Raw genomic sequence first — 20,929 nt, forward strand, 5'->3', positions numbered from 1 at the left:
GGTAGAGAGAGCAAGACGGATGAAAGTCTCCCAGGTGTATCTCGTGCAAAAGCAATTAAGAAGAGAAAAGAGACGCTTTTTCAAGAGTACAAATTAAAAAACAAGGATAACTTGTTTTTAGATACGCGCATAGGTGAAAGAAATTCGTGCTTGAATATAGTGTTAAGAAATGTTAAGTTGGTATGACCGCTAGTTACTAAAAGCTAGGTTGGTACGACACTTAACGACGCTCCTTTGTCTTAGGAGTCGACCACGCGTTAATTGCTAAGACACATCCTGTGTGATTAGACGCCTCCTGTGTAATTAGGCGTTTTGTATAAGAAACAAAATAAAAGGTGTGATAATCAATCCGTGTGAATCAGCTTGAATATCAACCCCAACCTATATAAAAGAACATATAGAAGAGAAAGCTTTGGTTAGGTTTGCCGTAGAACGTGTGAGAGCTTATAAAAAAAAGAATATTTATAATTTGAATTACAACAAAGTATTAACACATAGAGGTCAGACATTAGAGGAAATTGAAAAATTTGATGACCCGAGAAACGAAGATGACTATGGCGATGATGAAAGTGGAGCCGACAAACTGGATAATAAGTTTGTTAGTGATCACTTTGGTGATGGTATTTTGTCTAAATCAAGGTCTGAAGAGTCTAGGAAAGACCTGATAGATCAACTTATAGTGGAATCAACGAAACGCAAAATCGAGAAGCAGAAAATTCGTGAGGAAGCTATAAGTTTAATGGAGAAACTTGATTCTGAGTGGAGGGATATCCTTCCAATTGTTTCAGCAACTAATAAAATGTTACAGAAAGAACTACAGAGACAAAGGTTGATAATTACAATATTGCAGTATGTAAGTCAAAGTTTGAGACTAAAGGTGCACCGTCAGATAAATTAAGATCTGAAAAAGAGATTGTAAAAGAGTAAAAGGAGAAATTGGAAGCTTTAGAAGCAGATCGGCTGGCAAGAATGAAAGGACTTGTAAATAATATAAGTAATGAGATTAAAAACAAATGTTGATGATGCTATGTTGATTATGCTAGAAACTATAAATGACCAAGACTCAGCAGATGATGATCAAGAAAATTCAATTAAAGATGCAGAAGCAGGGTTAAATAATGAAGAGACTATAAATATCCAAGGAGATAAACAATTAAACACTACTGCAATGAATGACCTTATTAAGAAAGAAAGGAAGATAGAGAAAATGAATTTTGTCAAAAGGGAATTGGCTGAAAGTCTTAACGGTGAAATCTCAGGATTTGAAAGTTTTGAAGGAGATAAGTTATCGAAAAGAGTCAGAATCTTGTAGTGAAGAAAAAAAAGAGTTAAACGAAAGGAATATGATAAATGGTTTAAAAGGAAAATCAAAAATTAGTGTTACAAAATTTGATGGTGAGATTAGAGAGCAAGAAATTGCGGATGCTCTTTTAAAAATGAATAACGTCATAGAGAGTGTAAGGAAGGAATTATCTTACATGTATAAAGTTCTACAAACTTTTGTAGAGCTACAAGAATTTTTGCAAAATTACGATGCAGATTACCAGTCAATTATCATAGATAATATAATTAAATGTAATCATTGGTCACCGAATAACACAGATAAAGAAAAGTTATCAAATTTATTTTTGTTTTTGTTACAACATGTAAATGATCATGTTATAGGAAATGATGTTGAAAGTATAGTTGAAGTTTCCAAATTATTGATAGGTAATATATAACTTTATAATAAAATTTAGTTACTTGTATCATATCCATATTATATTATACATATTTATTTCAGGTAGTCTCCTTTCTTATACGATCTTGCTCATCTAAATCCACGGAATGTCAAATCTGTTATACAAGGAATAATCAACGAAAAGCACCACAACTTTGAGAAAAATAAGAATTACCCTGGCCTAGATACAGTATGTTCAACGTATAATTATATTAAAAATATATTTTCAACGATATTAATCATAATCTTCTAATAAACATCTTTTTCTTTCAGCTTATTTTCTTCAAATTGGTTTCTTTGATATTTCCAACGTCTGATTTCAGACATCCTGTAACTACCACCTGTGCAATATTTATGTTTGAAATACTATTTAGATATCGTATTAAAAATGAGATAGATATTTCAAAGGGTCTTTTTATACTTACTCTTATATCAGATTCGTATATTCTATACAGATATGACGGTAAGAAACATAAGACTGTGTCCAGGGAGAAAGCTGGAAGAGAAAAATTGTTGCACAAGAATAAAAAAGAAATGAAAGGTGCTATGCGTGAAATACGAAGAGACAGAGCTTTCTTAGTGAATTAGAGAAATTAAAACGGAAGAAGTAATAGTAATAGAATAAGCCGCGCATTCCGGAGTCCGTGTATATTATCTTTCTTAGACAATATTGGTATTTTGAATGATTTTGTACGATTGTATCAACGATGACCTCGGATATAACGGATCGTGATCACTATATTAGCGTTTTTTAAAGATTCTTATAATTACATTAACTGTAGTAAATGTAAATAAACATTTTTGTAATAAGTAAATCTTTTAACCCATTTCGTTTGTAAAAACAATACTGTAATTTTATCATACGGAGGTAATTCCTTATGGAAAAATCTAACAGGAAACACAATAAAATTCTCACGTGCGAGGTTCAGTTTTCAAGAAAAACGTGTTCGAATATTTGTCGACTGTACTTAAATTTGGCTAATTATCGAGTGGAATAGATACCCAGAAGAAGGTTATTCTGCGTGCGAAAATGAATTAAAAGTGTGATATAAAATTTGTCGATTAGTTTTTCCGCTTAATTTTCAAGAAAATAGAATTTGAACGCGTTTAATTAAGAATTGTCCTCGTGTACACGTGTGATAGATATGCAAATTTATTTTTCTCGAAAACAAACCGTCTTGTGAATAAATTTTATTCTACATTTCCGATTTATTTTCACATCTAGAATAATCTGATTATTTACTTCTACCTAGTCTGGAATTAGCAATGATCCAATATACTTAACTTCTATACTATACTATACTAACTTCTCAAAGACGAAGTGTCATGCGAAGATTTTATGTTATATTTTCTTCTTATTTTTTCATAAGGGATCGCCTTACGTCCGCTTGTATCGTATATACATGTTCTTTGGCCACACCTTGCATAAACCGATGCAATTTTAAGAATAAAATATATATGAACATTATATATGTAATAAATGGTTTCTAGAGATACATTTCTTACTATTTACTCTGTTCTGTTTAGTTAAGATATTGTTCTAAAATGAATAAAATGAATCAAATGATCAGCTGGATTGCGAAAACTTATGAAACTTTTACCAACATGTAACTTACACTTTTGTAAGGACACCGAACCCGATATAATACTTTCACGTGGGGAGATCCTCATGGTCACCCCGTCGCTGTTCTTTGTTGAAGCAGCGGGGTAGTCGGACTCTCACCGATTAAAACCTCACGGTGGCCTACTTAATGCTTAACAGGAGTGCCCCGGGACCTCCGAAAAAATAGAAAAAGGAAAAGAAAGATATTAATTTCTCTTACAATTAGTTTCACTATTCTACGATTTTGTTATTCTCATACTTGCATATCTCGCATAGAAAAGTAGATATGAACTTTTGCGTAGAATTGTACAATTAAATAAATTCTTGTAGCGTGGAACTCAATAGATTCTTGTCTATGCTAGTGTGCAACTAACCATTGCAGATCCCTAACTTTGAGTTTAAATACATAAGTTCTTATGTATGCTAAATTACAATCAAACAGGGCAAGATCCCTAATCTTACAGATTCTTGCGCATGCTAATTTTACTTGAACTGAGTACTCGATAGCATGGTGTAGTACTAGTACGGGAACAACCAGAATGATGAGCTTGAATACTGTCATTTATCTCTCTGATATTTACCGGTCGAAAATATACATTGTACAGCGGTAAGTGCTAATTTGTATTGAAATCGGCCTGGAAAGATTCCACAAAGGCAGGGAGAATGATTGCGCTACGGAATCTTTTGATTTTCAACGATTTTTGATTTTCAATTTTGCTTGTCTGTTTTCGCGCGGATAGATGAAACGGTTCACGCGCCTTGTTTTCTCATCCGTAAACGTTCATAGATATGTCGTTGCGTTTCTTAAACCTGCATATCATGCGTATAGTTCATGAATTCGTGTATTAAAACTCTTCACTGAGATCTTGTTTTATAAAAAAAAATTCAGCTTCAAATATTACATTCACTTACAAAAATGAGTGTTCATTAATAATGTCCGTATCATGTCTGATGTCTATTCGCCTCGCGTGTTGAAGACAGTAATGCTGATTGATATGCTCTACGTTAAAGACAACGCCAATTAAAATACAATTTTTTGAAACGCTGATTCGTTTTGTTCATCATCGTTATGACAAATCACACGAAAAATGTGCTTAATATTGTCTTTAATTTCAAGATATGATACGAAGAATTTGGATTGCTTATCAACTATGGGACATAGCCTTCAATATTAACATAAAGATTACAGATAAACGGCAAAGGAAGAAATTAACGATCATAATGAATGCTATCTCTAATGAACTATGCAAGATACTGATATATCGATAGGGGATAAGGAAGGAAACAATGCATTACAGCAAGTAGTATCAGCAACAATTGAATCATCCCAGTTATGTGGCCACATCCTACTTACATATCTAAAGCTTAACACAGATTAAGGAAACGCCTCCTTTTTACTTACCATGCAGATTCAGTGACACATACTAAAGTATCATGTAAATATATTGTAACCTATTTATTACAGTTACAAACCGTTGTAATAAACGAATTAATCTCGGTATCACCGGAGAAATTGTAGCTATGTAGTAAGTTATTTCTTCCAAAAATAATAAAGTTGACTATCACTGAGCATGAAGTGAAATTATTATTGAATAGAATGCAAAGACAAGTTACAGATACTTTGTTTTAATGCAAAAGTATACGGCGTTTTAGTACGCTATTATGGCTGTATCATTTCAATAATTTTCATGAACGGTAACACAAGATTTATTACACGAATTATCTAATATAAATAAGTAAATCTTTCAAGCAACAATTCATTCATGATTTATTGAGTCGTGTGGAATGTAATTGCCATATTACTTTTATGTTTCGCATGTTTCATTCTTGTTTGAGAAACTCGCACATTTTTACTTTTAAATTCAATTTCAAGCTGAACCAATTTTAACGAAAGACATTTCATTTTGTAGTTTATCGTCTATAACTTTCATGCGAAATATTTTCGTTCATGTACGCTCACTTACATGATATGAACCGTTAAATGAAAAAAGAGCTCAATTTTTTTTATTATACTACTTCCAATTGTTTATTGTTGAATATCATTTTGTAACGGCACATGAGTCAACGAACATTTCGAATCAGGTTGTGGTTTTGACTCGGATTGTCAAGACCGTTAGATTATGAGTGATGTAAAAACAAATAAACTCCGAGCAAAACAATGTCGCCGCTAAGCGCAACCGTCGAACAACGGCGAATTCAAATGTTCCGACTCTCCTCCAACTAGTAGTAATACACGGACGCGATCGCGAGCAACAACATAAGATTATAAGAGTTAAAGCGATTAATTGCGAATTATCTATATTGACAAGTATCTCCGCGACGAACGCTAACGGGATTTGTATTGTGTTAGGAACTTTGTGCGCGTATATTTATTCATTTTAAATGTACTTGACGAACGGTACGAGTTTATATCGGCTTTCTGTATTAATCAATACTCTACGCAACCAATCCTCCACAATCTGTTACTTTCAACTTACCCTTATTTCTAATCATAACTAGAACCTTATTAAACGATGAAATAGCACCAGGTATTCATATTTATGAATATTCGAATGAAAATATTTGCTCACCAATCTGTTTACTCCCTCGTTAATCTTATGAACGTCAACTGCATGTTTCAACGCAATCGCGACGAACAAACTATTTAATTTTAATAACTGATCTAATCCGAACGTGAAACTAAAACTGAAATGCGTTGGATTGTGTGTCATTGTACGTGTTATGTCCTTCACTGCCTGGCAGCCTACGGCTCATGGATTCCATTGGGACATTTGCGTGGAGCAGTCGTAGAGATGACGGAGCCGTGAGCGTGATCGAAATCTCCGGGAAAACTAAAGAATTCGGACAAGGAAGTTAATCAGAGTGAAGAGCTAGTGCCTGTGGAAAAAAGTGGGTGTAGGAACTAACGGAATTCGGTCTGGAAAGACGTGATAAGTGAAATAAAACCGTGTGTGAGTTTATGACGGCGAGGAAGCCATGTTGGGACGCGTGACAACAGCGCCGCTGCATGAGCTACCCGGGGAACTACACGGACGCAGCCATATTGGCACGCACGCCGACAGCGAGTCGCGCGGGCCATTCGAAAGTAGCAGTGACTGGTGGCAGCGACAAGTGCGGGCATAAGTGGCCATTTTGCGCTCCCAATGGGGAAAAAGGACACGACTGCGGGGAAGGATAAAGAGGTAGATGAAACCACGAGAGAAGGGGCGAAGCGAAGTTGGCTGCTGAGTAGATACACGTCAGCATCAGAAGTACGAGGAAGGTGGTCCCTTTTAAGGAGGGTTATTCTGCCCCGCACAGAACGCGGGGAACCTACGGACAGAGGAAACGACGGCGGAAGAGGAGACCCCCACTGTTGAAGCGCCCCGCGCGAAGAAAAGGAAATCCGGCGGATCTCCCGAGCTCCTCTCCCTGGCCTGAGAACATCTACTACAGCGGACATAGGAGCGGAATTGATCCGTCGAGCTTCTGAGGTGATCAAGGTTGCCGAAACATACCGCAACCTCAAGGGCACACATGTGAAGATGCTGAGAGAAGCGGCGAGGTCCATTGTCGCTGGCGCAACAGAGATGGTGAGAAGGATGGATCTCGACCTTGGCGCCTTCGTGATTATGGAAGGACGCATAGCGGCATTAGAGGCGGAGAACGAGGCGCTCCGAAAAAAACTGACCTCGCGCTCCACGGCAGAGAAGAGCAGCGAGACAGATGCCGCGATCGAATGCAAAATGGGGGGAGCTAGGCAACTCGCTGATCCAGCTGATGGAAGAACGCCTCCAGAATATTGAAAGAAGAAGAGAGAAGGAAATCGTCTTCGACGAGACCACGAGAAGGGTGGAGCTTGCAATTGCAAACACACGACCAAGGAAGGAGAGGCGGTTGACATGGGATGGCAGACCGTCGAAAGAAGAACCAGCCAGCGAAGATAATTCCAGGGATAGGGGCGAAGAACCCGAGAAAAGCCCCAGAGGGAGGATTAGAGAACGAGCGAAAAGGGGGAGACAAGCTGCCCCCACATACACCGCGAACATCGGCGATAACGATCACGCTGAAGGATAGATCAGGCCAATCCTATGCGGAGGTGATAGCCGCGGCCAATGACAGCGTCTCTCTGGCCGAGGTCGACATCAATGCGGTAAGGATGCGTAAAACTACGACTGGAGGCGTCGTTCTGGATGTCTCCGAGGACCTTAAAATCAAGGATTTTTGAACCGTGAAGGGTACGCCGCCGGTCTCAGCGCGGGAGTGTTCGGGAGTGCTCGCGGGAATAAAGCGCCAATTGAAAGTCCGCGTCGGGGAATCAATACGCCGCTGGACATAGCCACCGGGAAGCGAACAGCAGCAGGAGCAGCCGCAAGACGCGGCAAGGAGCCGGTGATGCCGACGCTAGGACAATCGTCGCCAGGCGCAGAGGCCAGAGTGGTCCTCCAGCCCCTGAGGAAACAGAAGGAAAAGAACGCGGCCACTCCAAGCCCGAGGATACCAGAGAAGACGACGAGAGCAAGCCTGGGGAGAAACAACCCCCCAAGAGATGAGGAGAAATTGGCCAGAGAGGATAAGCGGCAAGTGCCCGATATAAAGGCACAGGCCAGTGACATAGAGAAGAAGGTCACGGCGTTCTGCTTAGACTCGGCCAGAAAAATAAATAAAGAACACGCCGCAGTAATCCTGCGGTATTTCAAAGAAATGAGGGGCATTGTTGACGAGCCACTGCTCCATAATAGCTACCTGACAGGCAAGCTAGAGCAGAGTGCCGGAGAGGAGAAGAACAAGGAAACGGCGATACTGAACGCCGTCAGCAAAGCAACCAGGCGGCTAGAAACAGCCGTCTTGAGAACGACGCATCAGGAACAGAGAGAGCCGACATACGCGGAGAAAGTGAAGATAACGAGCAACAAGGTCGAGCAGACGGCGGTGAAGCCGCCGAAAAATGTGGTCATAATTCGACCGGAAAGAGAAGGTGGCGAGATTCATTCGAGCGAAGAAGCACTTGACGCGGTGTTCACCCTAGTGAATCCCCGCAAGAGAGGAATCCAAGTCACGGCCGTCCGGAAAATAAAGGGGAACGGCCTAGCTGTTGAGACGACGAAGCCGGAGAGTCTAAAAGAGTTCACCGAGAACTCGAAACTAAAGGAGGCTGGACTAAAGGCAAGCACGCCGCAGCGGAGACACCCCAGGATGATCATTTACGACGTCCCGAGAGACATTCCAGAGAAGGAGATCCTGGCCTGCATGAGGAAGCAGAACCAAGAAAGACTAAATGAGGACGACGTCGCAGCCATCAAGTTCTGCTTCAGGACCGGCAGAAAGGATCAAGAGGAGACGAACTGGGTCATCGAAATGCCCCCCCCCCCCCAGGTAAGGGAGAAACTATTGAGAGGAAAGATCTTCCTCTCATGGAACGCATGCAAAGTTAAAGACTACATAGCAATCAGTCGCTGCTACAAGTGTCAAGGATACGGACACGTGGCAAAATATTGCCGCGTTAACTATGAAATCTGCGCGCACTGCGCAGAAAGTGGGCACAGCACTAAAGAGTGCAAAGACAAGGATGGGCACGCCACCTGCGTAAACTGCAGGAAGGCAGGGAAGAAGGGCGACCACGCAGCTTCCAGCGCGAAATGCCCAGTGTACACGAACGCCCTGGAAGCAATAATAGCAAGGACGCACTATGAATAAAAAGCGACACAGTGACAGAAGAGGACTCGGGAGGAAGAGGGAAATAAGGATCCTGCAGCACAACATGCAGCGATCCAAAACAATTCCTTATGAGATCCGGACGCAAATGGACGCTGATGGTGACGACATAATATTAATACAAGAACCATACAGCGTCGATGGGAAAATACCCGGATTCGGCACAGGAGTTGCGATCGCCTGCAGAGGGTCGAAGCACGACCCGCCAATGGCGGCCGTAGGGATAAAATCAGAGACCCTAACGCCTCTTGAGGTCGCCGAACTCTGCACAACACACTGCTCCTGCGTGCAGATAGGCGACGGGGAAACAGAAGTGTACGCGGCAAGCCTGTACGTTCCGCCGACAGGAAACATCGAGGTCGGCGCGCAACAGTTGGAGAAGGTACTACGGTGTCTCAGAGGCAAGAGGATCATCATCGGCCTGGATGCGAACGCAAAATCACCGCTGTGGTGCAGCAGGAGCACCGACGACAGAGGCGAAGCCCTAGAGGCAGTCATAGTGCAGTACGGTCTCCATGTCCTGAATCAACCAGGACAACCCTACACGTTTGAAACTACTCGAGGGCGATCAAACATAGACGTGACGATGGCGAGCCCAGAGGCAATACTCCTCATAAAGGGCTGGAGGATACGCGAAGATGGAACCTCCAGTGACCACCGGATACTGGAAACGCTCCTCGACTTCGGGACGAGATGCACCACACCGCAGCTTCAGGAAAGACGCTATAACACGCGTAAGGCCAACTGGGAGGTATTTCAGAGAGTTGTCACAGAGAAAATAGAGGCACTCAAAGAAATAACCCTCCAGCAGGCAGAGGACGTCGAAAGAATGGCCGGGCAACTCCAGGCAACCCTGATAGGAGCCTGCGACACCGCCATCCCAAAGAAGAAATGGTATTACAGGTCAGTACCCTGGTGGACGCCCGAGCTCACCAGAGCAAAGAGAAACACCTACCAGGAGAGAAGAAGATATCAGGGGGCCAGGGACCCCGCAACGAGGGAGCAGGAGAAGCTGCGGTATAGGTCAACACGAAAGGAGTACAAGGTCAGTGGGCAAGTAGTTTGAGCGATTAGGGTCTCGACCGTTAGGCCGGCCACGCCATTCCTGGAGTATAGCACTCATACTGGCTTCGCTGGATGTTATTTATATCCTACTTTCTGGCGTCCAATGCCCGGGGAACGGCGCGCACAGGTGGTTGGCGCGCGACTTGGAAAAACCCTGCCCTCTCCTTTCGGGTCAATGGACAAGTTGAACCTACCCTTTCGGGCGGCAGCTCGCTTAGCCGGCGCCTCGCGATGCACGCATCGCGCAGCACCGTTACCAGCGGGGGCCACGAGGAGGCGGAGCTGCCAGCATATAGCTCGGTCCCAGCAGGTTGGCTTTGCAGCCGATTGTCCCTGCACCGTCACGGCACTCATTTGCATGAGCGTCGCCTGCACTGACGGTCGCAGGTCTGATCTCCGACTCGTACTGGTTTCCTTGTCCTCTCATCCTTAGTTCTCTTTCTGTTCCCAGTGTTTTGTGTATTGTCCTGTCATGGGTCCTGTGTTTTCATGCGTGTTTTTCTTCTTCGCTGTTTTGTTCTTCTTCTTCTTCGTCTCCTTCCCGCTCCTCTACTATTGGGTGTTGCCGTCTTCTTCTTCGGTGGGTCCCTCTTCGTTGGTTTCTTCCTCTTGTTCCCATCGTTGTTCGGGCACTCGCTGGGCCAGTCTTGGACCATGCCTTAGAGGCCGGCCTGCCTGCCCCTCCAGTTGCGTCGATCCTCTTTCTGGCAGTCGCCCTGGCTGCGTTGCGCCTCCCATTTCTCGTAGGGCGTTCCTTATCTTCTCCTCCTTCGCTTGGAGTACTTTCCCTGCAAACTTGCAGAAGTGGGGGTATACGTTTTTTGTTACGTACTCCCGCTTTTCTTCCGGCCAGCGCCGATCGAGTTCTCCCAGTGCATTACGGAATTCCTGCCTTTCTTGATTGAAGATTGGGCAGTCCTCTAGGATGTGATGGGCGGTTTCTATTTCGCCGCATTCACATGTGTCCAATTCGCTGAGGTTGAATGACTTGAGCTTACCGTTGAAATCCCCGTGGCCGCTAATGAACTGTGTCATGTAGTGGTCGGGTCTCACCCAGCGGTTCTCAAGTCTGTCCTTGATGCTAGCAAAGTAGTCGAAGGTTGTCCTGTCCTTTGGCGTTGTTTGCCAGCGCTCTTGCCACCTCTCTAACGCCTCGCCGACGATGGTTTTCTCGTCGGGCGCTTCGTCGCGCCTCCTCTTCTTATTGTGGAGTCTTGCCCTGATTTCGACTAGGAGGTCTATAGGAATGACTCCGGCGATAACCTGCAGTGCCTCGGTTGACGTGGTTCTGTAGGCCTTGGTCACTCGGAGGAGTGCCATCCTCTGTGACCTTATCAGCTTGCTCCTCGCTTTCCCCTTCAGTAGGTCGCTCCAGCCGGCTGCGGCGTATGTGGTTATCGGCTCGTAGAGCCCTCTGTACAGGGTACGCATGGCCGCGTGTCCGAGTCCCCACTTCGCCTTGGCCACCCTCGCGAAGCTGTTGAAGAGTTTTTGGCACTTACCTGTTATTGCCTCCACGTGCTTGTTGACTTTTAGCCCTCCTTCGAGGTGCACTCCAAGGTATTTGATTGCCTGCTCCATCCTTACATTCCTGCCGCTAATCTTAATAATCGGTGGTCTCTCCGCGTCCAGCTTGCCTTTGACGAGCAGCATCTCCGTTTTCTGTTCCGATAACGTTAGCTTCTTCCTGGTGCACCAGGTAGAGACTCGGGTAACTACCTCCTGTCCTTTTTCCTGGAGCTCGTCCCTCGTGTTACCGGCAATTAGAATAACGATGTCGTCTGCGTACGCGATGGGTTCGCACTCAGTCGCGTTTTCCGCTAGCTCAGCCAGCAGGTCATCAAATACAAGGTTCCAGAAACTTGGTCCCAGTACCGATCCCTGCGGGCATCCTTTCGTGACGGGCTTGCTCACTGCTTCGTTTTTCCCAGCAATCTGTACGGTTCTTTCGGAGAAGTAGCTTCTTGTCAACCGGTACAGGTTGTCGGGGCATCCTCTTCTTTTGAGCTCGTGCAGCACGTTCGGCCACCAGACGTTGTCAAAGGCTCCTGATATGTCGAGTGCGATTGCTAGGACGTACCTCTTCTCGCTCATTTGCTCGACCTTCTCGCGGAGCTTGGTTATCGCGTCCACCGTCGATCTTCCGGGGCGAAAGCCGTATTGTCTGTCGGAGGAGAGCGCGTGATCGTGGAAGATAGGTGCCATCCTGGTGGCCGTTAGCCTTTCTAGCAGTTTGCCTACCATGGAGAGCAGACAGATTGGCCTGTAGGATTTCGGGCTGCTTCTGTCCCGATCCGGTCCCTTGGGGATGGTGATAACATTTCCAACCTTCCACCGTTTGGGGAATATTCCCCAGGCGAGGCAGCCGTTCATGACCCTTAAGAGCTCCTGGTGTATTCTTCCCCAGGCCCGTTGGATTATTTCGACCTCAATCAGGTCGGGGCCTGGGCACTTCCCCTTCCTCAGCCGTTTCACGGCGTCCCTGAGTTCCTCGAAGCTGAATTCAGGGGTGTCTTCTACGTTGGGGGGGTTTGTCGAGTTCCGCCTTATTTCCTTCTGCTCCTCCGTTTCGGTGTCTTCCTCGTCGTCGGGTAGAAGGGCGGACAACATCGCTGCCGCGGTCGTTCGCCAGTTGGAGGTATATCCGAGCAGCGTCTTCAGCGTCGATGTTGTTGCCTCTCCTCTGAGTTTCCTTGCGACTGTTTTGTAAGCAATGCCCCAAGGTTCCCTGTTACCCTCTTTGGTGACGAAGTCCTGCCAGCTCTGAATTTTTGCTCTTGTCATCATCCTCTTGTACTCCTTTTGTGTTGACCTATACCGCAGCTTCTCCTGCTCCCTCGTTGCGGGGTCCCTGGCCCCCTGATATCTTCTTCTCGCCTGGTAGGTGTTTCTCTTTGCTCTGGTGAGCTCGGGCGTCCACCAGGGTACTGACCTGTAATACCATTTCTTCTTTGGGTTGGCGGTGTCGCAGGCTCCTATCAGGGTTGCCTGGAGTTGCCCGGCCATTCTTTCGACGTCCTCTGCCTGCTGGAGGGTTATTTCTTTGAGTGCCTCTATTTTCTCTGTGACAACTCTCTGAAATACCTCCCAGTTGGCCTTACGCGTGTTATAGCGTCTTTCCTGAAGCTGCGGTGTGGTGCATCTCGTCCCGAAGTCGAGGAGCGTTTCCAGTATCCGGTGGTCACTGGAGGTTCCGTCTTCACGTATCCTCCAGCCCTTTACGAGGAGTATTGCCTCTGGGCTCGCCATCGTCACGTCTATGTTTGATCGCCCTCGAGTAGTTTCAAACGTGTAGGGTTGTCCTGGTTGATTCAGGACATGGAGACCGTACTGCGCTATGACTGCCTCTAGGGCTTCGCCTCTGTCGTCGGTGCTCCTGCTGCACCACAGCGGAGATTTTGCGTTCGCATCCAGGCCGATGATGATCCTCTTGCCTCTGAGACACCGTAGTACCTTCTCCAACTGTTGCGCGCCGACCTCGATGTTTCCTGTCGGCGGAAAGTACAGGCTTGCCGCGTACACTTCTGTTTCCCCGTCGCCTATCTGCACGCAGGAGCGGTGTGTTGTGCAGAGTTCGGCGACCTCAAAGGGCGTTAGGGTCTCTGATTTTATCCCTACGGCCGCCATTGGCGGGTCGTGCTTCGACCCTCTGCAGGTGATCGCAACTCCTGTGCCGAATCCGGGTATTTTCCCATCGACGCTGTATGGTTCTTGTATTAATATTATGTCGTCACCATCATCGTCCATTTGCGTCCGGATCTCATAAGGAATTGTTTTGGATCGCTGCATGTTGTGCTGCAAGATCCTTATTTCCCTCTTCCTCCCAAGTCCTCTTCTGTCACTGTGTCGCTTTTTATTCATAGTGCGTCCTTGCTATTATTGCTTCCAGGGCTTTCGTGTACATTGGGCATTTCGCGCTGGAAGCTGCGTGGTCGCCCTTCTTCCCTGCCTTCCTGCAGTTTACGCAGGTGGCGTGCCCATCCTTGTCTTTGCACTCTTTAGTGCTGTGCCCACTTTCTGCGCAGTGCGCGCAGATTTCATAGTTAACGCGGCAATATTTTGCCACTTGTCCGTATCCTTGACACTTGTAGCAGCGACTGATTGCTATGTAGTCTTTAACTTTGCATGCGTTCCATGAGAGGAAGATCTTTCCTCTCAATAGTTTCTCCCTTACCTGGGGGGGGGGGGCACTTCGATGACCCAGTTCGTCTCCTCTTGATCCTTTCTGCCGGTCCTGAAGCAGAACTTGATGGCTGCGACGTCGTCCTCATTTAGTCTTTCTTGGTTCTGCTTCCTCATGCAGGCCAGGATCTCCTTCTCTGGAATGTCTCTCGGGACGTCGTAAATGATCATCCTGGGGTGTCTCCGCTGCGGCGTGCTTGCCTTTAGTCCAGCCTCCTTTAGTTTCGAGTTCTCGGTGAACTCTTTTAGACTCTCCGACTTCGTCGTCTCAACAGCTAGGCCGTTCCCCTTTATTTTCCGGACGGCCGTGACTTGGATTCCTCTCTTGCGGGGATTCACTGGGGTGAACACCGCGTCAAGTGCTTCTTCGCTCGATTGAATCTCGCCACCTTCTCTTTCCGGTCGAATTATGACCACATTTTTCGGCGGCTTTACCGCCGTCTGCTCGACCTTGTTGCTCGTTATCTTTACTTTCTCCGCGTATGTCGGCTCTCTCTGTTTCTGATGCGTCGTTCTCAAGACGGCTGTTTCTAGCCGCCTGGTTGCTTTGCTGACGGCGTTCAGTATCGCCGTTTCCTTGTTCTTCTCCTCTCCGGCACTCTGCTCTAGCCTGCCTGTCAGGTAGCTATTATGGAGCAGTAGCTCGTCAACAATGCCCCTCATTTCTTTGAAATACCGCAGGATTAATGCGGTGTGTTCTTTATTTATTTTTCTGGCCGAGTCTAAGCAGAACGCCGTGCCCTTCTTCTCTATGTCACTGGCCTGTGCCTTTATATCGGGCACTTGCCGCTTATCCTCTCTGGCCAATTTCTCCTCATCTCTTGGGGGGTTGTTTCTCCCCAGGCTTGCTCTCGTCGTCTTCTCTGGTATCCTCGGGCTTGGAGTGGCCGCGTTCTTTTCCTTCTGTTTCCTCAGGGGCTGGAGGACCACTCTGGCCTCTGCGCCTGGCGACGATTGTCCTAGCGTCGGCATCACCGGCTCCTTGCCGCGTCTTGCGGCTGCTCCTGCTGCTGTTCGCTTCCCGGTGGCTATGTCCAGCGGCGTATTGATTCCCCGACGCGGACTTTCAATTGGCAATTTCCACTAATCTTTTTGCGTGCACTTTGTTTTTAGCACTCACTCTGCCTGTCAAATTATTTTTCGCTCCCGAAATCTTTGGTTTTCGCGTTTTTGTCCGCCACGTGGCCTAACCTCGCTTCCCGCACGCGGCACTTTTTTGCTTTTTTCGCGCTTATTGCGGCAATTTCCACTAATCTTTTTGCGTGCACTTTGTTTTTAGCACTCACTCTGCCTGTCAAATTATTTTTCGTTCCCGAAATCTTTGGTTTTCGCGTTTTTGTCCGCCACGTGGCCTAACCTCGCTTCCCGCACGCGGCACTTTTTTGCTTTTTTCGCGCTTATTGCGGCAATTTCCACTAATCTTTTTGCGTGCACTTTGTTTTTAGCACTCACTCTGCCTGTCAAATTATTTTTCGTTCTCGAAATCTTTGGTTTTCGCGTTTTTGTCCGCCACGTGGCCTAACCTCGCTTCCCGCACGCGGCACTTTTTCCTTTTTTCGCGCTTATTGCGGCAATTTCCACTAATCTTTTTGCGTGCACTTTGTTTTTAGCACTCACTCTGCCTGTCAAATTATTTTTCGTTCCCGAAATCTTTGATTTTTCGGTTTTTTCCTATCCGTCGCGTCCGCTAAACTCACTTTTCGCACGTGGCGATTTTCATTAGCTTTTTTCGCTCTGAATTCGGCGATCTCCACAATTCTTTTTAACTACGCATTTTCTTCGGCACTCCCACTTTGCTTTAAATTAATTTTTACGCCCGAACTTTTTAATTTGCCCGGTTTTTTCGTTTATAGACTGCGGAGCGACGTGCACGCGTCCGTCCCACTTGCCGCCATCTTGAAAACTCAGGGACTCAGGGACGCCGTGAAACGGCTGAGGAAGGGGAAGTGCCCAGGCCCCGACCTGATTGAGGTCGAAATAATCCAACGGGCCTGGGGAAGAATACACAAGGAGCTCTTAAGGGTCATGAACGGCTGCCTCGCCTGGGGAATATTCCCCAAACGGTGGAAGGTTGGAAATGTTATCACCATCCCCAAGGGACCGGATCGGGACAGAAGCAGCCCGAAATCTTACAGGCCAATCTGTCTGCTCTCCATGGTAGGCAAGCTGCTAGAAAGGCTAATGGCCACCAGGATGGCACCTATCTTCCACGATCACGCGCTCTCCTCCGATAGACAATACGGCTTTCGCCCCGGAAGATCGACGGTGGACGCGACCACCAAGCTCCGCGAGAAGGTCGAGCAAATGAGCGAGAAGAGGTACGTCCTCGCAATCGCACTCGACATATCAGGAGTCTTTGACAATGTCTGGTGGCCGAACGTGCTGCACGAGCTCAAAAGAAGAGGATGCCCCGACAACCCGTACCGGTTGACAAGGAGCTACTTCTCCGAAAGAACCGTACAGATTGCTGGGAAAAACGAAGCAGTGAGCAAGCCCGTCACGAAAGGATGCCCGCAGGGATCGGTACTGGGACCAAGTTTCTGGAACCTTGTATTTGATGACCTGCTGGCTTAGCTAGCGGAAAACGCGACTGAGTGCGAACCCATCGCGTACGCAGACGACATCGTTATTCTAATTGCCGGTAACACGAGGGACGAGCTCCAGGAAAAAGGACAGGAGGTAGTTACCCGAGTCTCTACCTGGTGCACCAGGAAGAAGCTAACGTTATCGGAACAGAAAACGGAGATGCTGCTCGTCAAAGGCAAGCTGGACGCAGAGAGACCACCGATTATTAAGATTAGCGGCAGGAATGTAAGGATGGAGCAGGCAATCAAATACCTTGAAGTGCACCTCGAAGGAGGGCTAAAAGTCAACAAGCACGTGGAGGCAATAACAGTTAAGTGCCAAAAACTCTTCAACAGCCTCGCGAGGGTGGCCAAGGCGAAGTGGGGACTCGGACACGCGGCCAAGCGTACCATGTACAGAGGGCTCTACGAGCCGATAACCACATACGCCGCAGCCGGCTGGAGCGACCTACTGAAGGGGAAAGCGAGGAGCAAGCTGATAAGGTCACAGAGGATGGCACTCCTCCGAGGGACCAAGGCCTACAGAACCACGTCAACCGAGGCACTGCAGGTTACCGCCGGAGTCATTCCTATTGACCTCCTAGTCGAAATCAGGGCAAGACTCCACAATAAGAAGAGGAGGCGCGACGAAGCGCCCGACGAGAAAACCATCGTCGGCGAGGCGTTAGAGAGGTGGCAAGAGCGCTGGCAAACAACGCCAAAGGGCAGGACAACCTTCGACTACTTTGCTAGCATCAAGGACAGACTTGAGAACCGCTGGGTGAGACCCGACCACTACATGACACAGTTCATTAGCGGCCACGGGGATTTCAACGGTAAGCTCAAGTCATTCAACCTCAGCGAATTGGACACATGTGAATGCGGCGAAATAGAAACCGCCCATCACATCCTAGAGGACTGCCCAATCTTCAATGAAGAAAGGCAAGAATTCCGTAATGCACTGGGAGAACTCGATCGGCGCTGGCCGGAAGAAAAGCGGGAGTACGTAACAAAAGACGTATACCCCCACTTCTGCCAGTTTGCAAGGAAAGTACTCCAAGCGAAGGACGAGAAGAGAAGGAACGCCCTACGAGAAATGGGAGGCGCGACGCAGCCAGGGCGACTGCCAGAAAGAGGATCGACGCAACTGGAGGGGCAGGCAGGCCGGCCTCTAAGGCATAGTCCAAGACTGGCCCAGCGAGTGCCCGAACAACGATGGGAACAAGAGGAAGAATCCAACGAAGAGGGACCAACCGAAGAAGAAGACGGCGACACCCAATAGTAGAGGAGCGGGAAGGAGACGAAGAAGAAGAAGAACAAAACAGCGAAGAAGAAAAACACGCATGAAAACACGCATGAAAACACAGGACCCATGACAGGACAATACACAAAACACTGGGAACAGAAAGAGAACTAAGGATGAGAGGACAAGGAAACCAGTACGAGTCGGAGATAAGACCTGCGACCGTCAGTGCAGGCGACGCTCATGCAAATGAGTGCCGCGACGGTGCAGGGACAATCGGCTGCAAAGCCAACCTGCTGGGACCGAGCTATATGCTGGCAGCTCCGCCTCCTCGTGGCCCCCGCTGGTAACGGTGCTGCGCGATGCGTGCATCGCGAGGCGCCGGCTAAGCGAGCTGCAGCCCGAAAGGGTAGGTTCAACTTGTTCATTGACCCGAAAGGAGAGGGCAGGGTTTTTCCAAGTCGCGCGCCGACCACCTATGCGCGCCGTTCCCCGGGCATTGGACGCCAGAAAGTAGGATATAAATAACATCTAGCGAAGCCAGTATGAGTGCTATACTCCAGGAATGGCGTGGCTGGCCTAACGGTCGAGCCCCTAATCGCTCAAACTACTTGCCCACTGACCTTCCCGCAGGGAGGGCTCGCCTGGCGAGCCTATGGGGGCTGGCAAACCCACGTTCCCGCAGTCAGGGGGACCGTCGGGACAAGCGTCCCGCTTACGTGAGTGCCTATGTACACCGCAAGGAAGGTTGCCGGCGGAGAGAGGCGGCCACACTCTGTCCAAGCGGCCTTGGGTAGTAGCGCACCCACGATCCTGATGCCAAGGATGGGACCGTCGGGGACAGTTCAGGGTTTGGAGGCGCCCTGTAAACCCCGCTTACGTGATTCCCATCTAGAACTGCCGAGCTCGGTTAGCAGGACGCCGGGCCGGTAGTGACGTGGCCGTACATCCACACGATAGTCCCAACAACGACTTAGGTTGGTACCACGGGCGGGTCGAGTTACAGCCCGGAGGGAGTAGCGACCCCTCTGCTCGGCCAAATAATGGGTATGGACTCGTGGTGGCAGTGGTTGATGGCCAAGATGCTGGCAAGAGGGCCGAATTAAGGTGTTCCCTCCACCGAATGGCCTTCGGCGTGTGAGCAGCGTCCCACCTGCTCCGGTACCGTCCCGGTAGACGGAAGGGCTTAGAAAGGGCCCCGTTCGACCTGAGACGAGCGACAACCCCTGCAGGCCTAGCTAATCCAGGAAGCAGGGCACTGTGTGCCTTGCGCGACGGTTGGGCGTTTACCCAACCCCAAGTGGTCCAGGGAACCCGGGTGCTGTATGGATTTTTATCTGAGGAAAGTACCCGTTACCAAAAAACGACATAATGTAATGTAATGTAATGCCCAATGACCTACAGGATGACTCAGGTGCTCACGGGACACGGCATGTTCGGCGAGTACCTGATGAAGATCGGACGCGAGACGACGGATATCTGTCACCACAGCGGGGGGGGGGGGCAAGGACACGGCGCTGCACACGCTGAAGTTGTATGCGGCGTGGGAGTTTCCCCGCTACACCCTACGTCTCGTCATAGATGAGAGATTGACCTCCTCAGCAATCGTGGTAGCGATGCTGAGCGGACGACAGGAATACGAGGCTGTCCGCTTCTTCTGCGAGTTATGCTCGTATAGGAGGGGGCAGAAAGGGAGAGAGAGAGAAACTCTCGTCCTTGTAGGGTAACGCGGCGGAGGGTGATGGCGCTCAGGCGGCCCAGGGCTGCTCCAACGAGTCGCGACTAGCAGTGGGGATGGCGCTAGGGGCAATGACTTCCTCTAGCGCCAATTCATCAGTTAGGAAATTTTAGGACTGTCTCGATCAAGAGGACGCTGAGAGTGCACCGGCAGTAATTCGCAAGAAATCCCGGGGCACTCCTGTCACACGCGTTGGCAGGCTATCGTGGAGTTATAGTCAGAAAGAGACCGACACTGCTCTACTGCTGCCGCAGCGGCGGAGTGTCCATGGGGATTTCTCCACGTACAAAAAAGAAAAAAAGGTACAAATTATTTGTTACATTCTTGTGTATTTGTTTAATATACTTATGTAGTATCATGGGCAAAAGGCCTAAGATATCGGCCGAACCATAAACAATGTCGCGAGAGCCGCGGCATCGTCGGGTACATCAATGTGTCGTCGGTCCTTTCAAGTGAATAGTTTCGTGGAAAAGGCCTGCGTGACCCTGGCCATGGGCGTTTTCGGAACACGTGCGCGATAGGGCGGGAAAAGACAAAGGGATACTAAAGACAGTGTGAGTTGAGAAGCGAGAGCGAGCGAATACAGAAGCCGGAGAGTGTGAATCGGGAAGTCGAAAGCTGAGTACGAGAATAAGACGTACGACAGCTTTGTAATCAGTTCGTTGTTTTGAATATCATTTGTTAAACCAAAACGTCATTACTTGTCCTTTTCTCTAAGACCCATTTAAGATACTACACTTATTTTCCAGTTTTACTAAATTGTTATATAATTTATTAGGGGAAGAGATTTCACTGAAGGCAGAAGTAAAGAGAATGAAGAAAAAGCATTTACGAGAAAGAAAAGATCATTGGGTCATTCATATTTAAGAAAGTAAAGATAAAGGGCATGGACCAGAAAGTCTAATCACAGGTACATAACAAGACATGTGGAATGTCATGTTTCTTGAAAATTAAATGTTACAGATACTATTGGTACAACAGATCATTCACAGGTGAAAGTCTGTATTGAGAAAGATTGAGAGAACAGTTGTATTTTCAAGCTATCGTGGGGAGACGCAGTCGCTAGAAAACGCGTCAACGGGAGTCGTAATTTCCCGTTACGATTGTAATAATCGACACC

General features: G+C 47.5%; 1 protein-coding gene and 1 pseudogene across 1 annotated transcript; both read left to right on the forward strand.

The window, feature by feature from the left end:
- The first annotated feature begins 367 nt into the window (after positions 1-367).
- Positions 368-3,665, forward strand: LOC100645152 (annotated as a pseudogene).
- Positions 3,666-7,209: 3,544 nt separating this feature from the next.
- LOC125385576 lies at positions 7,210-8,999 on the forward strand. The gene is made up of 2 exons (XM_048408221.1): positions 7,210-7,465; positions 7,540-8,999. The coding sequence occupies exons 1-2, from the start codon at positions 7,210-7,212 to the stop codon at positions 8,997-8,999; spliced, it is 1,716 nt and encodes a 571-aa protein (XP_048264178.1).
- The last annotated feature ends 11,930 nt before the right edge of the window (positions 9,000-20,929 follow it).

This window comes from Bombus terrestris, chromosome 8 (genome assembly GCF_910591885.1).
Source record: "Bombus terrestris chromosome 8, iyBomTerr1.2, whole genome shotgun sequence".
Classification (NCBI taxonomy): Eukaryota; Metazoa; Arthropoda; class Insecta; order Hymenoptera; family Apidae; genus Bombus; species Bombus terrestris.